This window comes from Melospiza georgiana, chromosome 2, assembly GCF_028018845.1.
Source record: "Melospiza georgiana isolate bMelGeo1 chromosome 2, bMelGeo1.pri, whole genome shotgun sequence".
Taxonomy (NCBI): Eukaryota; Metazoa; Chordata; class Aves; order Passeriformes; family Passerellidae; genus Melospiza; species Melospiza georgiana.
The window spans coordinates 61330097-61347334 of record NC_080431.1 but is presented as its reverse complement, the minus strand read 5'-3'; the positions used below and the strand labels follow the sequence as shown (position 1 = coordinate 61347334).

The 17238-nt window shown below is 44.9% G+C and overlaps 2 protein-coding genes across 5 annotated transcripts; one reads left to right on the top strand and one right to left on the bottom strand.

Moving 5' to 3' along the window:
- The first annotated feature begins 3420 nt into the window (after window positions 1-3420).
- GTF3A (general transcription factor IIIA) lies at window positions 3421-8189 on the top strand. The gene is made up of 9 exons (XM_058018577.1): window positions 3421-3567; window positions 3783-3883; window positions 4260-4356; window positions 4545-4633; window positions 5532-5605; window positions 6843-6926; window positions 7315-7544; window positions 7633-7692; window positions 7943-8189. Exons 1-9 carry the CDS (start codon window positions 3421-3423, stop codon window positions 8099-8101), a joined length of 1041 nt encoding a protein of 346 aa, XP_057874560.1. The 3' UTR covers window positions 8102-8189.
- On the bottom strand, window positions 8167-13623 carry MTIF3 (mitochondrial translational initiation factor 3). 4 transcript variants are annotated; one of them, XM_058018578.1, is made up of 5 exons: window positions 13526-13623; window positions 11984-12152; window positions 11135-11598; window positions 9700-9845; window positions 8167-8444 (listed from the first exon to the last, which is right to left on the bottom strand). In XM_058018578.1, exons 2-5 carry the CDS (start codon window positions 12004-12006, stop codon window positions 8232-8234), a joined length of 846 nt encoding a protein of 281 aa, XP_057874561.1. In that variant the 5' UTR covers window positions 12007-12152; window positions 13526-13623; the 3' UTR covers window positions 8167-8231. The 4 variants fall into 4 exon arrangements, with proteins under 4 accessions (XP_057874561.1, XP_057874563.1, XP_057874564.1 ...); XM_058018580.1 differs by having other exon boundaries at window positions 12005-12152; XM_058018581.1 differs by lacking the exon at window positions 11984-12152.
- Window positions 13624-17238: the final 3615 nt, after the last annotated feature.

Below are 17238 nucleotides of genomic sequence, written 5' to 3'. Positions count from 1 at the left end.
CTTTTATTTTTTAAACATGTGTCTGGTCTTCTTGCAGGTTTGTTGAACCACCAATGCAGTCAGGGCTACAAAACTTGGGACCATCTCAGAGCACATAAATAGTAGTTAGTGTCATTCTCAAATCACAGTCTCTCTGCATCCCACTGCCACTGGACCATGCCAAGAGACCTCTAGATATGGTGCCTCAAGCAAACAATATTCAGCTTGCAACAAGTCTAGAGAAAGAAGTAATCTTTCCATTTGCAAAGTTTCTCATGCAGGGGAATAATTTCTGCAATCACAGAGCTACTCTGGATGCACATTTAAACATATTTATCTTAATTTTAATATACATTCAAATAACTTCTGTGTAATGCTCATAAACATAAGATCTTTTGACTTAACTGTGCTGCACAAAGAGAAGCAACTTTACCTTGGAGATGAGGTAAATATCACTGCTTATAGCAGAATGGTGGGATGGGAAAATGAAACAGCCTTTGTTAGAAAATGATATGTGGCCCATTCACTCAGCAGTTCTTCAGAGGGATATGAGTATTCACAGCACTGTGTGAAGTCTTTCCCTGATTGATACTTAATTCTGAGTACATCCTCATAGCTTAAAGAAATAATTTCAATCAGAGTCCAAGGGATTTACTATCCTGTGGTGGTTTTACATGTGTGGGAAGGAGTTCTGTGTTGTTCTTTTCTTGAGGGAATGAACTGCCTCATTTTTCTGAGTTTTTGCTCCCTTTCAGTTTACAGATTATTAAAATTTATCAGCTGCAGTGTGGACCTTGCTCTGGAAATGTTTAGATTTAATTTTTCTCCCTTGCATTTGTCTACCTCTTAGCAGGTTTACCTTTCACCTCCTACAGTGGAAAAATATAACAGCAAATCTGAAAGGCAACCCACTCTCTTTCTAGCTCTAGCTCTCTTGGAGGACTCCTCAAAATCCTCCCTCTCACAATCAAGTCAGGAGACATCAAAAATACAACACAACGAGAAGCCCTCTGGCCTTGAGTCGCCCACCATCTACATATTTCCAAAACTGGATTAAAATTCCCAGAGGACTCTGCTAAAATCTCAAACTGCCATTGCATAGCACAAAATCCGATGTGAAGAATGTTTGTTCTCTGTATAGCCAATGGCAAGATTTCTAAAGTCTTCTGCCTTGCATGCTATTTCCTCACCTGTTTTAGAGCGGCCTGAAGCTATATCATGTTTTCACAGGGAAGGAAAAAAAATGTTCTCAAAAAAGGAACATCTTTTCTAACTTTCTGGTTGGTTTTTTATTGCAATTCCCAGACCAAAAAAAAAAACCCAAAACCACAGCAACATTTTCTTTCATGTATTTTGGTTAGTATTTGTTAGAAGCTGAGATCTTTTCAGACTGACTTCCCCGCTGAAAAGAAGCTGATTTCTTGCCATTGCTTCTTGATGGTTTGACTGATTCAGCCCTCCCCTTAATCCTGCAACAGACGAGTGAGATAAGAGACATCCCCCGGGGCCATGGGGATCTGCTCCCTGCTGGCATGAACTCCTCCCTCTGCCCAGCATCTTCCCTCCCTGCACTGCACAGCCATTAGGTTGCCCATCCTTTGGCACTCCTGCCACCTGATTTCATGCATCCCTTCCCTCCTCCAGTCCCCATACACTAGATTCCTGACCCTTATTCCCTCTGTCTTTCCTCCCCCAGTTCCCCAGCCTGCCCCAGCGCCGCCATCTGCTCAGGCTTTACAGTTCTGAGGACACAAACAAGGAAGAAGGATTGGGAATTTTTTCCCCACCGGATGGTTCCCTTGTCAAAGTCATATTCCAGCTTTCTTACCCTGTTCTTCACACTCACTCTGTGGGGAGAATTGCAGCAGATGGAGGATGTCACCTAAAATAAAGCTTGTGTGACAACTCAAAGAGAGCAAAACAGGGCAGATGATGTGTTCATAGAATCATTTAGGTCGTAAAAGACCTTTAAGAACATTGAGTCCAACCAGAAATCTGGCACTGCCAAGTCTACCCTTAAACCATGTCCCCAAGTACCACATCTGCACATCTTTTAAATATCTTCAGGGATGGTGACTCAACCATCTTCTCCCTGGGCAACCTGTTCCAATGCCTGACAACCATTCCCTGAATTTTTTTTCCTAATATACAATCTAATCTCCCACATGGCACAACTTGAGGCCATTTCCTCTGGTCCTGTCACTTGTTACCTGGGAGAAGAGAGAGGCCTACCCCTACCTGGCTTCAAACTCCTTTCAGGCAGTTGTAGAGAGCTATAATGTGCCCCCTGTGCCTCCTTTTCCCCAGACTAAACAACCTCAGGCAAGGCAGGGAGCCAATCCAAACCTGCTCATAGAGCCTTTGTTCCAGGACTTTTGCCTCTTGCAAAAGCCACGAAATGCTTTTCAGGGAGGCAGCAGAGCCCCTATGTGTCTAAAACTGCAGGAGGGTTGTTATGTGTGCAAGGGGCACAGAATTAGACATGTGAATCTCTGTGTGACTGGGTCTCCTCTGCCATGTGCTGGATTCTGCACCTGGGACAGGGCAACCCTGGATGCTCATACAGTCAGGGGAATGAGATACTGGAAAGCAGTGCCATGGAACAGGACTGGGGGTCCTGGTCAATGACAAGTTGAACGTGAGTCAGCAGTGTCCTGGCAGCCAGGAGGGCCCCCGTGTCCTGGGGGGCATCAGGCACAGAATGGCTAGCCGTGCAAGGGAGGGGATTGTCCTGCTCTGCTCTGCTCTGCTCTGGGGAGGCCTCACCTCCATAGCTGGGGGCAGTTCTGGGTGCCATAATACAAGAAAGATATTAAACTGTCAGAGAACATCCAAAGGAGGGCAAAGAATGGTGTGGAGAAGCTGAGTGAGGAGCTGCTCTTCAGCCATCGGTCTGCTCAGCCTGGAGGAGACTGTGGGCAGAGCTCATTGCAGTCACAGCTTCCTCATGAGGGGAAGAGAGGGGCAGACACTGATCCCTTTCTCTCCAGTGCCAGTGACAGGACCTGAAGGAACGGCCTGAGGTTGTGCCAGGGGAGATTTAGACAGGATATTAGAAATAGGTTCTTCACCCAGAGGGTGGCTGGGCACTGGCACAGGCTCCCCAGGGAAGGGGTCACAGCACCAGCCTGACAGAGCTCAAGGAGCATTTGGACACCGCTCTCAGGCCCATGGTGTGACTCTTGGGGATGGTGTTGTACAGGGCCACGGGCTGGACTCGATGATGCTTGCGAGTCCCTTCCATCTCAGGACATTCTGTGATCCTGTGCGGGGGCTCCCGGCACACAGCCACAGCAAAGGCTCCGCCTGCGCCGCTCCGGGCCCGCCGCGCCCCCAGCGCCCCTCAGGCACCGAGCCCGGCCCTCGGCCCTGCGCGCGCCCGCCCCGCCGAGCACGCGCCGCCGGCGCCCCGCCCACCCGCGCGGTCACGTGTCCTGCGGCATGGCCGGCGCGCAGGGGGACGGCGGCGGGGACGGGAGCGGCGGGAGCGCGCTCCCCCCTTCCTACATCTGCTCCTTCCCCGGCTGCGACGCCGCCTTCAACAAGGCCTGGCGGCTGTCCGCCCACCTCTGCCGGCACACGGGCGAGGTGAGCCGCGCCAGCTGGGTGGGAAGGAGGGATCTGTGTGAGCGAGGCGTGGGACCCCGCGGGGCACCGGGCAGGCCGCTTCTCCTGCTCGAGGCTGCCGCCACACCCCGGGGCTGCGCGCCGTGGCCGGGCCGGTGAGCCGCGCCGGGGCGTCCCGCTGACGGCAGGATGGCCTCCCCGAGGGGGTGGGTTTGCCCACTGCTCCTCTCTTTCAGAGGCCCTATGTTTGCGATTATGAAGGCTGCGGCAAAGGGTTCACGAGGGACTTCCACCGCGCCCGACACCTCCTCACGCACACCGGGGAAAAGCCGTTCGAGTAAGGCCCAAGTTTTTACTTCTTAAGCTGAAATGCGGTTTTTTTAAGGAAAGGAAGTTAAAACAGGGCAGTGGTAGAGAGCATGCATGCCTTTGGTGTCATGGGCGCTGCCGTAACAGTGTGTACACGGGGTGGGATCAAATTCCCTGTTCTGGTAGTGATCTGTAACAAATGCTTAAAGAAATGGGCAGATCTCCCCCAAGAATACGTTATTAAAAGGCTAACTTAGTCTCTGGCTTTTAGTGTCTTCAAAGCAAACTTCTGTATTTTTGAGTTTCAGTAATTCTTCAGTGTGTTGTTCTTGTATGATGATTTCTGTGTCTGCCTAGGGAACAAGTCACTGACAGCAGTAATAGAAAATGCAGTTCATTTGCAGGTGCACAACTGATGGGTGCAATGCAAAATTTGGAACAAAATCAAACATGAAGAAGCACATTGAGCGCAAGCACCAGAATCAGCAAAAGCAATATGTGGTGAGTAATTACCTTTGCACTGTACAGTGGAGGCTAAACAAGCTCTTTCTTGTGTATCTGGTGAAATACATCAACTTGCTATTATGTGGCACTTGTGTAAGTTCAAATACCATAACTGGGATTTCAGCAAAGATGTGAACTGAACAGTCATTATTTAGCCTCTAATCAAAACTTAATTTCCTCAATAGTGTGACTTTGAAGGCTGTAACAAGTCTTTCAAGAAGCATCAGCAACTTAAAGTTCATCAGTCTCACCACACCAATGAACCTCCCTTCAAGTACGTGGATAATTTTCATACTGAACTTTAACACTTAAATACTGTAGATGAAAATAGGCGCATTTTCTCAGCCTTTTCATTGATATGGCAATAAAATAAATCAGTTTGTAGTCAGGGCTGCAAGTATATTTCTTGCACTAGTCCTTTTCACAGTGATCTGTTTTGAGCAACAATCTTGGTGCTCTGTAACTTCAGCATTCCAGCAGTTTTATAAAAAATAACACAGTGCTCCCCCACCCCCCAGGTTTTAGTTCATAGTTTGACATACAGCCATAAGAGCTTGCACAGTAATGAAAAATGCAGCTACCTTTATTTCCCAGTAAGAAGCAGTGACCTGACACATTGAGTAGTGAGTAGTATGTAGAAAAAGAGGACAGACTTGGACACTAATCTTGGAAACTGTGCATTGTGGCTCCATTTGGGTAACACCATGGATCTGCTAAAAGCAAAGTTCAGTCTTGTATTTCTTACAAGTGGGTCACACTTAACATGAGTGTTCATTACACTTCAGTGAAATGTACTACTGTGGTTGGATGACAGCCAAAAATGTCAGTGGTCTGCTGGTTCTGCACAAACCCCTTAAACTTTCCACTTTCTGTTCTTCTATATTTGAAGAGCCTGCTGTGTGGAGATGATACAAGGCTCGACTCTTCAGCTAAAGCTCAACTTGCTGTATATTTGGAAATCATACTATAGTTCTAACTCTCAAAGTCATTCAAGTCTATTGAAAAACTGTTATGGAATTTACTTTTACAAGGTGGAGGGACACACACAGATTGTAGGTGAAGGGAAACTTGAATTATTTTGTTAATTTTAATTGTCCTTGACTTAACAATAACTTAACAATAAATATGTGGGTATGGTGAAAGAAATGAAACTACTGCTATTTTGTACCTAGGTGTAATAAAGAAGGATGTGGAAAGAGTTTCTCTACTCCAAGTCGACTAAAGCGGCATGAGAAGATACATGAAGGTAAAACTGCTTTTTTCTTTTTAAGGTTATGTTTCAGCAAAGGAAGAAGAACTGCTTCCAGTGCAGAGTGTGCATGGATGTATGGCAATCTCCAAGTGTTCTGGCCTAGATCCAGACAAGACAAGACACCCATTTTGAATAGTAAAGTGGGATATAACTGCAGGGCATTGCAGTGTTCAGTTATGTGTGTTTGTGGCAGTCTGAGCAGAGCTCAGGATTCCTTCAGTTATTTCTTCTCCTGAGGTGCTTCCTTGCAGATAATCCATCTTTTGGAGGTGGGCTGGTGGTAAAGGCATTAGCCTAGATGTCCAGAGCTTAGGATCAGTTGCCAGTTCTGCCACAAATTTCCTATGGAGCCTTGGCAGAGCATGTGTATTTTTAGTTATTAATGACACCTATGTGAGAGGCTTTTAAGTGAAATCATCAGAATGTCAGAATGTGGCCATGTACGGTTGAGCTAATCCTGCTGCCCTCCTATCCATTCTTTCACTGACAGATAACCAGCTTTCCAGTGATAAGAAAAAACCAAAATCAAATCAACCCAACAGACTAGGAAGAGTACCCAGAAGGCTGTGATTTGTGCTGTGAGTCCCTGTTCTTAAGACAAGGACTTGTTTGTAGATTTTTGAGCATTGCAGTCCTGGGATTTAAATAGTGTTGACTTTCTGTGGTTCCTGCCTGATAGAATGGTAGAATCTCTTTAGACTCTGGAATACTACTGTATGGTCAGTATTTCTTCATAATATGCAGCACAAATATTTATATAGAAGTAATATATATTACTAGTTACTTTCATCTATTTGAGAGAAAGTGTATAGCTGGGAAGAAGTAGCTTTACTGAAGCAAGGAGAGAGAGTTTCACAAAATCATTTAGGTCAGAAAGGAAGAAAGGATCAGTCACCTTGTCCAGCTCCCTGCTCAAGGTGGGGACAGTTAGACCAGGTTGTTGAGGACCATGTCTAGTGGTGTTGAATGGTTCCAGGGCTCGGGCTTCCCCAGCCTCTCTGGACAACTGGTGTCAGTGATACAAGATTTCTTACATAAAATTGCTAGGATTTTCTTTGGTTCTAATTTGTGTTGATTGTTTATTGTCTCTTATCCCACTCCTGTGCAATATGGGAAGAGATAAGGAATAACTGGCTTTTAATTTTCAAATGCTGGAAGTGGAGTTCCCCCTTGTAAAACTGGACTGTTTGCCAGACCCTCTGTGATTGTAAACATTTGTTCTATTCAACAGGCTATGCATGCAAGAAGGAAAACTGCTCATATATTGGAAAAACTTGGACAGAGCTTCTGAAACATAATAAAGTCAGTCATGCAGGTAAATTCCAAATGCATTAGTAAACTTATGATACAAATAGGAAACCAACTTCTAATGTGGAGTCCTTGCTGTACTCATTTCATCAGGTTGTCAGCATGTCCCAAACTTGTCTACTAACTTTATTGGTGAAGTGGCTGTCACTCCAGCTAGACCTTTGATGAAAATGCTACTCAGTATACTAACTTAGGTTTGTGATTCAGTTAACAGAAAACTGTTTTATGTAGGATTTCAGATCTGGATAATTCCTACTGCATTATCCTCCTGAAGTCTCTAAGTTCCTTGCATTTTGTGTTGATTTTAGCACTGTTCTAATAGACCACCAGGGTTTGATTCTGAGCTGCTTTAAGAAGTTGTTTATTTATAGTCTGCCTTTCTTTCTCCCACTCAGAGCCAATAGTCTGCAGTGAATGTAACAAAACTTTTAAACGAAAGGATTACCTCAAGCAGCATCAAAAGACACATGCTGTGGAGAGGGAAGTCTGTCGCTGCCCCAGAGAAGGATGTGGAAGAACGTACACAACTTTATTTAACCTTCAAAGCCATATCCTCTCTTTTCACGAGGAGAAAAAACCATTCTCTTGTGATTATCCAGGCTGTGGAAAAGTGTTTGCAATGAAGGTGTGTGTTAACTGTTCTTATCTGAATCCCATTATCTGAAATTATAAACTTAATTGTTTTTTTTCTCTCCTGCTCTTTGTAACTGTAGCAGAGCCTAGCAAGACATGCAGTTGTACATGATCCTGAAAAGAGAAAGCTGAACTTGAAAGTAAGTTACACTCTTGGAAGGTCTTCTCACCTCTACCCTGTCACTGCAGGTGGGAAAACTACCTGTTTTATAATGTGACTTCAAGCAGGAAAACAGGTCAAATATGTTGGTAATTTGTGAGATTCTTAATTTATGAAGCTCCTCTAGCTAATGCAGTCCTGGCCTCTACATTATGTTTTCCCCCACCACAGTAATAGCCTTTGCTCCACAGGTCTGTTAAGTTTACTAATTCTGGATCTATTTCTGCCAGGCAAAGCGTTCTCGTCCCAAGAGGAGCTTAGCCTCTCGTCTCAGTGGCTACATTCCTCCCAAAACACAGCCAGGAAAGGATGAGGTTGTGGTGGAAAGCAAGACAGCAGATAAGCTCGTGGAAAATGGAATACCAGCTGTTGAAATTCGGACTCTGTAGCAAAGGTTACCCGAGACAGTGTTCTTCGTGGAATGACCAATGTAAAGCTCAACAACAACTTTATCTAAAGTTAATTTTTTAAAATTTTATTTTTTAAATAAATATATATTGTTTACACTGCTTCAGAAAGTCATTGATGCAACTCATTTGACTTCAGATCTTGGTTTTCATCTTTCTTTACTGTATTGTTTTTCTTGATTTCCATCTTCTGGTGTTCTTTCAACTCTTTGTCAGACATGTGCCTGAAAATGCAGGTACTCACTCCTTCTCTAGCAACTTTTGGCTTGGAAAGGTAAGTTGCTTTCTCAGACACAGTCTCCAAAATTTGATCAAAAAGCATGAACTAAAAAAGAGGAGAAAAATGAAAATGGAACTAAATGAATGCACAAATACAGGTAGAAAAATATTTCAAGCTGCTCTGTAATAACATGATCTGCTTAGTGTAGCTATTAGCTGAACCAAGCTAGTTGCTAGTCCTAGTTTGAGCACTTCAGCTTGTCCTTTCCTAACTTCTTTACTCATAAGCAGGTTTAGGCAAGTCACTAGAGGGGGATTCAGCCATTTCCTAACATTTAGGCTTCACTGCTGACTCACAGGGTTTTGCTCTGTAAGGGTGAACATTGGAGTGGTCTGCATCTGACTCCTCTCCACCCTCCTCTGCCTCTAGATTCAGATATATTATTATATGAGGCTTTTTTCTTAAGGTATTGTCCTAAGGTCAGCAGGACCTGGTGGTATTGAACTGAGTAACAGTGCATTCATGTAACACACCGAATTCCTAACCTCATTATTAAGGCTTCAAGGACAATGTAAATCAGGACTATGTCATGAAATGTTCTGTTCCCTCCCATCATCAGTTTTTCCTGTTACTCCCTCCCTGTAAATTTACCTTCCTATAAAAAGTTATGTTCTTTTTGGATGAAGTGCTATTACAATTTTCTCCAGCAATTTAGTTGAGACAATTGTCAAGAACACCTAATTCACTAGGAGAAAAAAATAGTCTTACACAGAATATTTATAAAAAATCCTTTTTTGTGAATGACAATGAAGTCTCAAGGCCCTGTAATTATACTGGGAAGTTGTCATCAGTTGCTCAACATTTTTAGTGATTTTCACTTTGCTAGTCTTGGAACACCATTCCAATAGCTTTTCATGTAGGAATGGACAACTAACTTTAGCCAAAGTTGCATAAATGCAGCTCCAGAAGAACTGTTGGTGAAATAATCCTGCTAAAATACAGACTTTTTCTTTTTAAATCACACTCTTAAAGTTTTCAGAGTGGGTGAGCTGGCTAAAGGCATAGATCAGAATATTTCACTGGCCCCACTAATAGGGTGGTGCTGCATAGGAGTAGGAGCTGCTTAGACTCTGCTGTACTGCAGCTGGGTTGTTAAGGAAGCATGGCATTCAAACTGTCTCTCTGGAACTACTTCACCAGTGTTTGAAGAGGAGCAGCTTAAGACAGACAACCACTACTTGCATGCGACCTAGATCTCCACTAAGATACTAAAAACTGTGGCAGTACCCAATAAGGAAGGTCAGTACAGCTGCAGCTGTTTGATGACATTGATTGGTCCCACTTCCAGGAGTGCACTTACCATGTCTGTACTGCTGCCCTTGGCTTGCCGGATGGTAACCTTAACATGGTGTCTCTTGTCAATCCACTGTGCTATCTGTTTAGTCTTGGTCTCTAAGTCGTTCTTGGCAATAGCTGAAGAAAAGGACAACTCCTTCTGCACCACCCCTGTTTAAAACAGAACTGAAACTGTTGGCTTAACATTTGACAAACCTGTACTAGTTGCTCTCTTTTATCAGCTTATGGTGCTTTGTGTGCTTGACTCCCTCCTCCCACGCTGCTTTCTCAGAGCATCCTGGTCTCACTCTCAGCATGCACCACTCTCACCTGAGAGGGCGGCAACTTGATGCTCTCACACTCACTGCCCCAAATGGGAGACTGAGTGCATGTTTGAGGCACACAGGGAAAATCTCTCAGGGTCAGAAGGCTTAAGGTATTTTTAATTACAGTCTTGTTCATATGATCCACACAATGTAGGTCTGACAAACAGGTAAGCATTGGATCTGGAATTAAGGACTTAGTGTGCAAATTCCTGTGTTCTGCACGTAGGACAGCTGAAGGTAAAAGCACTGACGTTAGACAGCTCTTCATCTCCAGCCCATTTTATTGAATGGTGAGTGCAATACTGAACTGGAAGTACGGCAATGCCTTGTAATATATTTGAACATAATATATATATATATATGATATCTACAGTCTCTTCCTCCTTCAAGTTTCTCTAAAGCAGTTACCATCTGAATAATATTTTTGTGGTTTCTTGAACAGAGCAACTCACTATCACAATAATGTTCTCCTCTAAAATCAGGACTGTACCCAAAGCACAGCTATCTTTGTTAGCCTGAGGACATGAGAGGATTCAAGGTCACGTGCCTTTTCTAAAACCTCTTTGCCAAACTCACTTTATTAAACTTCTGGAGCAGGTGGTCCTAAGGGAAAAAAAAACAAACAAAAACAAACAAACCAAACTGAAAAGTGTTAAATACTGAAAAAGTTCTCTTACTCTGTACAAGAAAGAGCTCTGGACTTTGTCATCCTAGCAGAAAATGAGGAAGAAAGTGTTTTATGACTACTGGTGACAAACTATATAATTATATTGGTGTATCTGGTCCTTAGTTTGTAAAAACTGCCTGTCGCTCTATGCCTTAGTAAAAGAACAGAAATTCAGTGAGTCTCACGGAACCAGAGCCTAGTTATATTCACTTACATAGAGATATTTTTTAACAAGTCAGCAGATGCCAAAATAGCAAATCCTAAGAGGGCAATAGAAGGCTTCTCTGTGGAAGACTGGACTAATCCAAAATTTTATTTTCACCACTGCAAATCCTTAATAGCGTGGACTGCACTGACATTGCTTTGGATTTACACAAATTCAAGTAAGAGGATTTAATCTGTTGAAACCACTTTTAATGCAGCATTTTTCAAAGTCCTCAGCATTGTAGTGTTTACAGTGGACATACCTTGCTTTGGACTTGCTTTTTTCTTCTCTGCACGTTTAAGCTGCTCTTCATGAATCTGCTGCCCAGTCATCAGTCTGTAAACTGGAGGTTCTACGTTCTCACGAAGCAGAACCAGTTTCAGGCCATGCTCATCCATAAGTCTGAGTGCCTCTGCTCGGTGCATGTTTCCTAAGCTCTCCCCATCCTGGTTGATTACGTGTAAAATACGATAGGGAATTCTTCGCCCAACGCTTCCAAATGCCGCTTTACTTTTTGGTTGTGTGTGAGATTTTTCACCTGTACAATATGGCTGAGTAAGCCCAAACACAGCTGACTTCCTAGGGTCAGGTACCGCTATCCAGAATGGAGAAAAGAGCCACTTTTGTGCTGTCTGTGGCAGAAGAGTACCAAAGAACCTTTTTGCGTATCTGCTCTCATTTCTGGCCGCTTGACATAAATATTTCATTGTGCATAAGGCAGTCATTCTGAGGAAGAAGAAAAAACAAGTTACCCCATAAATCAGATTCTTCTAGTTATACTAGAAAAACTTGACTCCAGTCAAGTAAACCCTAGTGTTTGTAACTACTCTTTTAAAATGATACATGGTACTACTGTACAGAATCATCAATCAACAGTCATTTTACAGTAACAAAGGGATTTAACCCAGAGAGACAATCTGACAAATGAGCAAAATATATGAATTGATGTTACCTTCTGTATCTTAAAATCTGAGCCTGAACTCCTTTAAAGAATCCAATACTTCTAGTTCCTTTCTTCTCACTTTCAAATTTTAATCTCAATAGTTACAGGCATCTATCCTGACATAGTACTCATGAAGCTATAAACTTTCAAACATGCTTCAAAATATACCCGTGCTTGAAGACTACTGACATTCATCTTTGAGACATTTCTTCCATTGGATTTTTTCCCATTCTTCCCCGGTTCATGAAATCCCCCTGGCAATTCTGCTGCAGCTGCCCATTATTTGCATTTTGTTCAGACCTTCAGAAATCATCCATTTTCTAACAGCTGCAAAAAACTTTGGAAATAAAGAGCAAACTGTGAGTATTCTCTGCAGTTTTCCTTTTTTTTTTTTTTTTTTTTTTAAAGGCAGCAATTACAGGAAAAGCCAAGGATGATGCAGGAAACCAAACATCATACCAGAGGAGTTGGCAAGAGTGAGACCTTTTTTGCCCAGGAGGGAATGTGACTCTGCTCTATAAATACATGCATGCATACACATACACACACACACATATATGACATGGTGTAAACATGCATCCATGTGCATAAATACACATGGAAAAGGTGTAAACCATCAGCAAGGATAAAAAGCTATTTATAATTCTAAGCAGTGTTGGCACAGGAACAAGTAAAATGACTTGCCTGTGAATAAACAGTCTGAAAAGTCTGGAGCCTGGGATGGATATCATACCTCAGCAGGGACAATGTCCATACAAACCACTTGAAGAAGGAGCCAGAGTTCATGAACAGGGCAGTCTGATAACAGCTGTTTGCTACCTAGATCCAGAACTCAAGCAGGCCACAGGGCACAGGAAGAGTAGTAACATGATTTCCACAGCAGCCTAAAACCAGCTGGTAGAGCTACCTTCCCTTCCTGCCCTGGGCTCTGCCTCTGCCCAGTAAAAACAGCTTTTTGTCTGGCTGTGACAACAGCCCTATCTATGACTGAACACCCACTGTCAACACCCAAGTATCTTTGTGCATCATCAGTGCAGCCACAAAAAAGCCATGATGTCCTTATTTTTTTTAATGGTTTCACAAAGCAGCTCTGGAACATGCACGGCAGACTTGGTCTGCAATCTGGGCATCACTGCTCCATTCTGAATAATTAAATTTATTTTCCATTCAGAAGAGCCTGGCTTGTCTTTGAGAGCTACTGATTTATAAAATTAAGTAACAGTATCTCAGCAATGGAACAGCAGCTTGTTTTAAGGAAATTATGACCTTGCTCTGCTAAACACATGGTGTAGTTGGTATCCTCCTTCATTCTCTTACGCTATTTAAATGTAATAAATCTAGCCTTAGCTGTCTGAAAGACAACAACTCCTTTTTTATGGAAGGGTTTTTCTTTGCCTAGCACGGCAAAGACACGTGTGTTTCGCCTTGCGCGTTTCGCCCGTCCTTGCGCTGGCAAGGCCGCCTGACTCCGCTGGCTGGGAGCTCTAAGGAGCGGCAGCTCCGGGCACACCGGGAACCGCGGGAGCCGCCTGGCTTCCCATGCCGGGCAGCGGTCAGGGGAGGGGGCGGCATCCCGCGGGTGTCCCTCCCGTAAACGGAAGAAGGGCTGTACGTGGCTGTGTGACAGTGCCCTGTCGTGTCCGCCTTCCCGGCTCTGCGTGTCGCGGAGGTCACTGCGCGTGCCCGCGGCTCCCTGTGACCCCCTCTTACCTGTCGGCTGGGCCGGGCCGAATGGAGCCGAACCGCCGCCCCCGGCCCGCCGAAGCAGCCGAGGGACCGGCCCGAGCCGCCGGGAAGTTGCGGCACGCCCCGCCTCTCCCCTTTCCTTTTCCTCCTGCTCCTCCTCTTCCTCTTCCTCCTCACGCGCCTCCGCCTCTCGCCCCCGCCCCGCGCGTGCCCGTGGGCGCGAGCGCGCCTCCGCCGGTGCGCGCCCGCGGGAGCGCGCGTGGTGGGAGCGGCCGTGCGGGCGTGGTCCGTGTGTCCCTGTGTCCGTGTGTCCGTGTGTGCCTGTGTGCTCCTGCGTTTCCAGGGAACCTGGCGTGCCCCGTTCCCTGTGTGCGGTTGTTGGGAGCTGCTGTTCCCTTGCGTGGCTCTGTGGGGTCCCGCTGTGCCTTTGCTGCGCTGCCGTGGGTGTGAGGGCCGCAGCGGGGACAGGCTCCGCGCTGTGCTCTGGGGCCATCCCTGCGGGGCCGTTCGGTGCTGCCAGCGGGGATTGTGTGGGTGCTGAGTGCTTTGTGTGTGTGTGTTGAGGCATGGAATCATAGAATTTGGGTTTGGGTTGGAAAGGATTTTTAAAGCTCAACTTCTCTAATCCCTCTGCAATAAGCAGGAGAGCAGGAACGTCTTCAACTCCATCAGGTTGCTCAGAGCCCTGTGTGTCCTGACCTTGAATGTTTCCTGGTATGAGGCATCCACCATCCCTCTGAGCAGCCTGTGGCAACGTTTCATCACCTTCCCTGTAAAAACTTTTTGCTTACCTCTAGTCTAGATTTACCCTCTTTTAGTTTAAAACCATAACTCGTTGTCCTGTCCCTACAGGCCCTGCCAGAAAGTCCGTTCCCATGTTTCTTACAGGCCCCCATTAGGCACTGGCAGGCTGCTGTGAGCTTTCCCCGCAGCCTTCTCCAGACGGAGCAGCCCCAGGTGCTGCTCCATAGGAGAGGCGCTCCAGCCCTCAGAGCACCTTTGTGTCCCTGCTCTGGACTCGCTCCAGCAGGTCCGTGTCCTTCCCGAGCTGGGGGCCCCAGAAGGCGATGCAGCCCAGCCCCGGGCTGTGTGACACAGCTGTGCCCCTGTCCCTGTCCCCATCAGGGGCTCCGTGAGCGGGGTGCGGGCAGCGCAGGGCACAGCCGAGGCTGCAGGGGTCAGCAGCGTGTGCGGCTCTGCGGCGGCGTGAGTCAGACCGAAGGCGTCTCGGGTGCCTGGATTTGTTACCTTCTTTGGTAGGAGAGGCTCTGCCTCGGATTTGCGAGCTCCTCGGTCCAGTTTGGAGACAGAAACATTTGAAAGAGAAGCTGAAATTCGTGGAACTCCAGTCAGCCGCTGAACAGCAATGGAGTTTGCTGAGGACCTCTCTCCGGAGCCCAGGGGTTCGTGCCGATCGAGGGATGCTCTTTAGCGATCCGGGCAGGAGCTGGAGTGACACTCAGACTGAACGTGTGCTTTAGAATTTAGTACAAAATAAAGCTATGGGAAGCAGCTGTCCTTCCTGCCTAAAAATAAGCAGAACTTTTTATCTTATATGCTTTAGGCCACAGCTAAGTGACCCTTCTTTCCTCTTCCCCCCTTCTGTTCAGGAAGAAGAAATGCAATGAAAACCTGACCTTTATGATTTTGAATTGAAAGCTTTCTGTTCTTGATTGTGATCTTAGAACGATTTAGTTTCATGTGCTTGCTGGTTTTGTTTTGTCATTGTGATACATACATGTAAAAAAAGGTCTGTCATTGCTTCATGCTTTCCATCTTCACAGAAGACATCCTGTGGTAATCATGTGCAAACCCAGAAAACTTCACCAAATCAGTTCACAATATGAAGTTCATTCATATCACCTTATCCTCATGCTGGCAGTAATGAATTTGGAAAAATGCCAGTAACAGAATTAGCCAAGTAGATGGTGAGCTGTGTTAAGACCCTAAATGACAACTGTAGCTTCTCCTATTATATGCAAATAGAGCTGAATTTTTCCATCCTGCTCTTTTGTGCTTTTTTTTTTTTTTATTTCACTCAGGCTTTATGCCTTTAGAGTTGTAAGCTCTTTGGGAGGCAGGGATTACCATCACATCTGTGGAATGCCTAAGAAAACTGGATCTCAGTTTGATGCTATTAAAACATAAATTATTGAAATTCTACAGTATCCAGTTGTGGAGAGTGAAATATTCCACAATAAGAAAAGGCGAAACAAAAAAGATTTTTTACTGCTCCTTTCATGGTCTGAAAATCAAGTGTTGTGGTGGTTTGACCTAAACCATGACAAGTGTGGAATTTGAATAAGCATGAAGGGAAATTTTGGCAGAGCTGAGGCTTGGAGAGGTATTTTTTCATCATCAGCTCTGCAATATGCGTTAGAAGCGAGGGTGTCAGCGGCCCCCTTGCAGTTAGTGAGTATTGCCACTCTGAGAACCATCCCCACAAGACTGGTAATTTCCAGCAGTGTTAGTAGCAGCAATAAAGCTAATAATCCTCTTCACTAGTGATAAAAACTACCTGCATGAAAGCAAGGTACTTCAGAGCATACACATCACATTCCTTCTCTCTTCCCATTGTTTAATTCTGTTAAGTTTAAACCTGATGCTTGTTTTACTTCATGCCTTTCTAATTAAACACAGTGTGCCAAGAAATAGTGCAGCCTTCTAATGGAGTTTGTCCTCAATTAATGTGATCTTTCTGGGAGTTCATTATACTCTTTCTCCTTGTTCTTTGTCTCATGTCTGTTTACACTGTAATTGTCCTGGGGCCCTGTTTTTATGTGTGCCTGCCACAATGAGACTGCAGTCTTAATTATTTGAGAGACACTATCATAATAAGTGCAGTTAATAATAACTTTCTTCCTTCTACTTTGCCTGATGCACATCATCTTCTGCCCACCCCTGACAGTACACTCAGTCATTTATTTGCTTTTTAAATCCTTAATCTTCATCTGCCTTTCCCCCCCTCTTTTTTTAAGATTTGACATTTACTTACAAAGTTGTTGTTTTCACTTTGTTATTTTTTGTGCCATCTCAAGGCCTATTCTGCTAGACCTTGTGCCAAACTGTAGACATTTCACTCCCCAGCTAATTTTAAATGCAAATATATGAGAAGGGGAAAGGATGGGTGGATGGAGAGATTTCTGGTCCTCATACATGAGCAGTGCAGGGATTTGCTAGTGTGGATGTTATTAATGTTAGTAATTACTGTGAGGCTCAAGATGCTACTGAGAAACTTCTTCCACATTAAGAACTGATCTCTGGGGGATGGTTTCAGTATTCCCTGAGGATGTTGGAAACTGGTTCCAATCATTCTGTGTTTTGTGGTTAATTTCAAAATCAAAGAATTAGAGAATCATGCAAGTTGGAAGAGACCTTCAAGATCATCTAGTTTAGCCATCAACCCAGCAGCAGCATAGTCCCCACTTAAAATCTCCCCCCAAAGCTGTTCATGATGGGTGCAGTGAGCAGTTTCTAATGCCCAGCAGAGAGTGAGGATGCCCTTAGCTGGATGGCAGTGTGTTCACCTGGAGGCCCGAGGCTATGCTTTACTGTCATTCAGACTTCATCACTCATTTTGTGGCAGCAGGAAGCAAGCTGCTGAAGTGCCTTACACCTGCAAGGAGCTCATACCTGCTGGCTCTGGGTGGAGGACTGGTCTTTCCTTGGTCCATGGTGAATGTCTTGCTGCTTCCTAAACTGGAGCTGTGCATACAAATATCTGGTAAAAAAAAAAT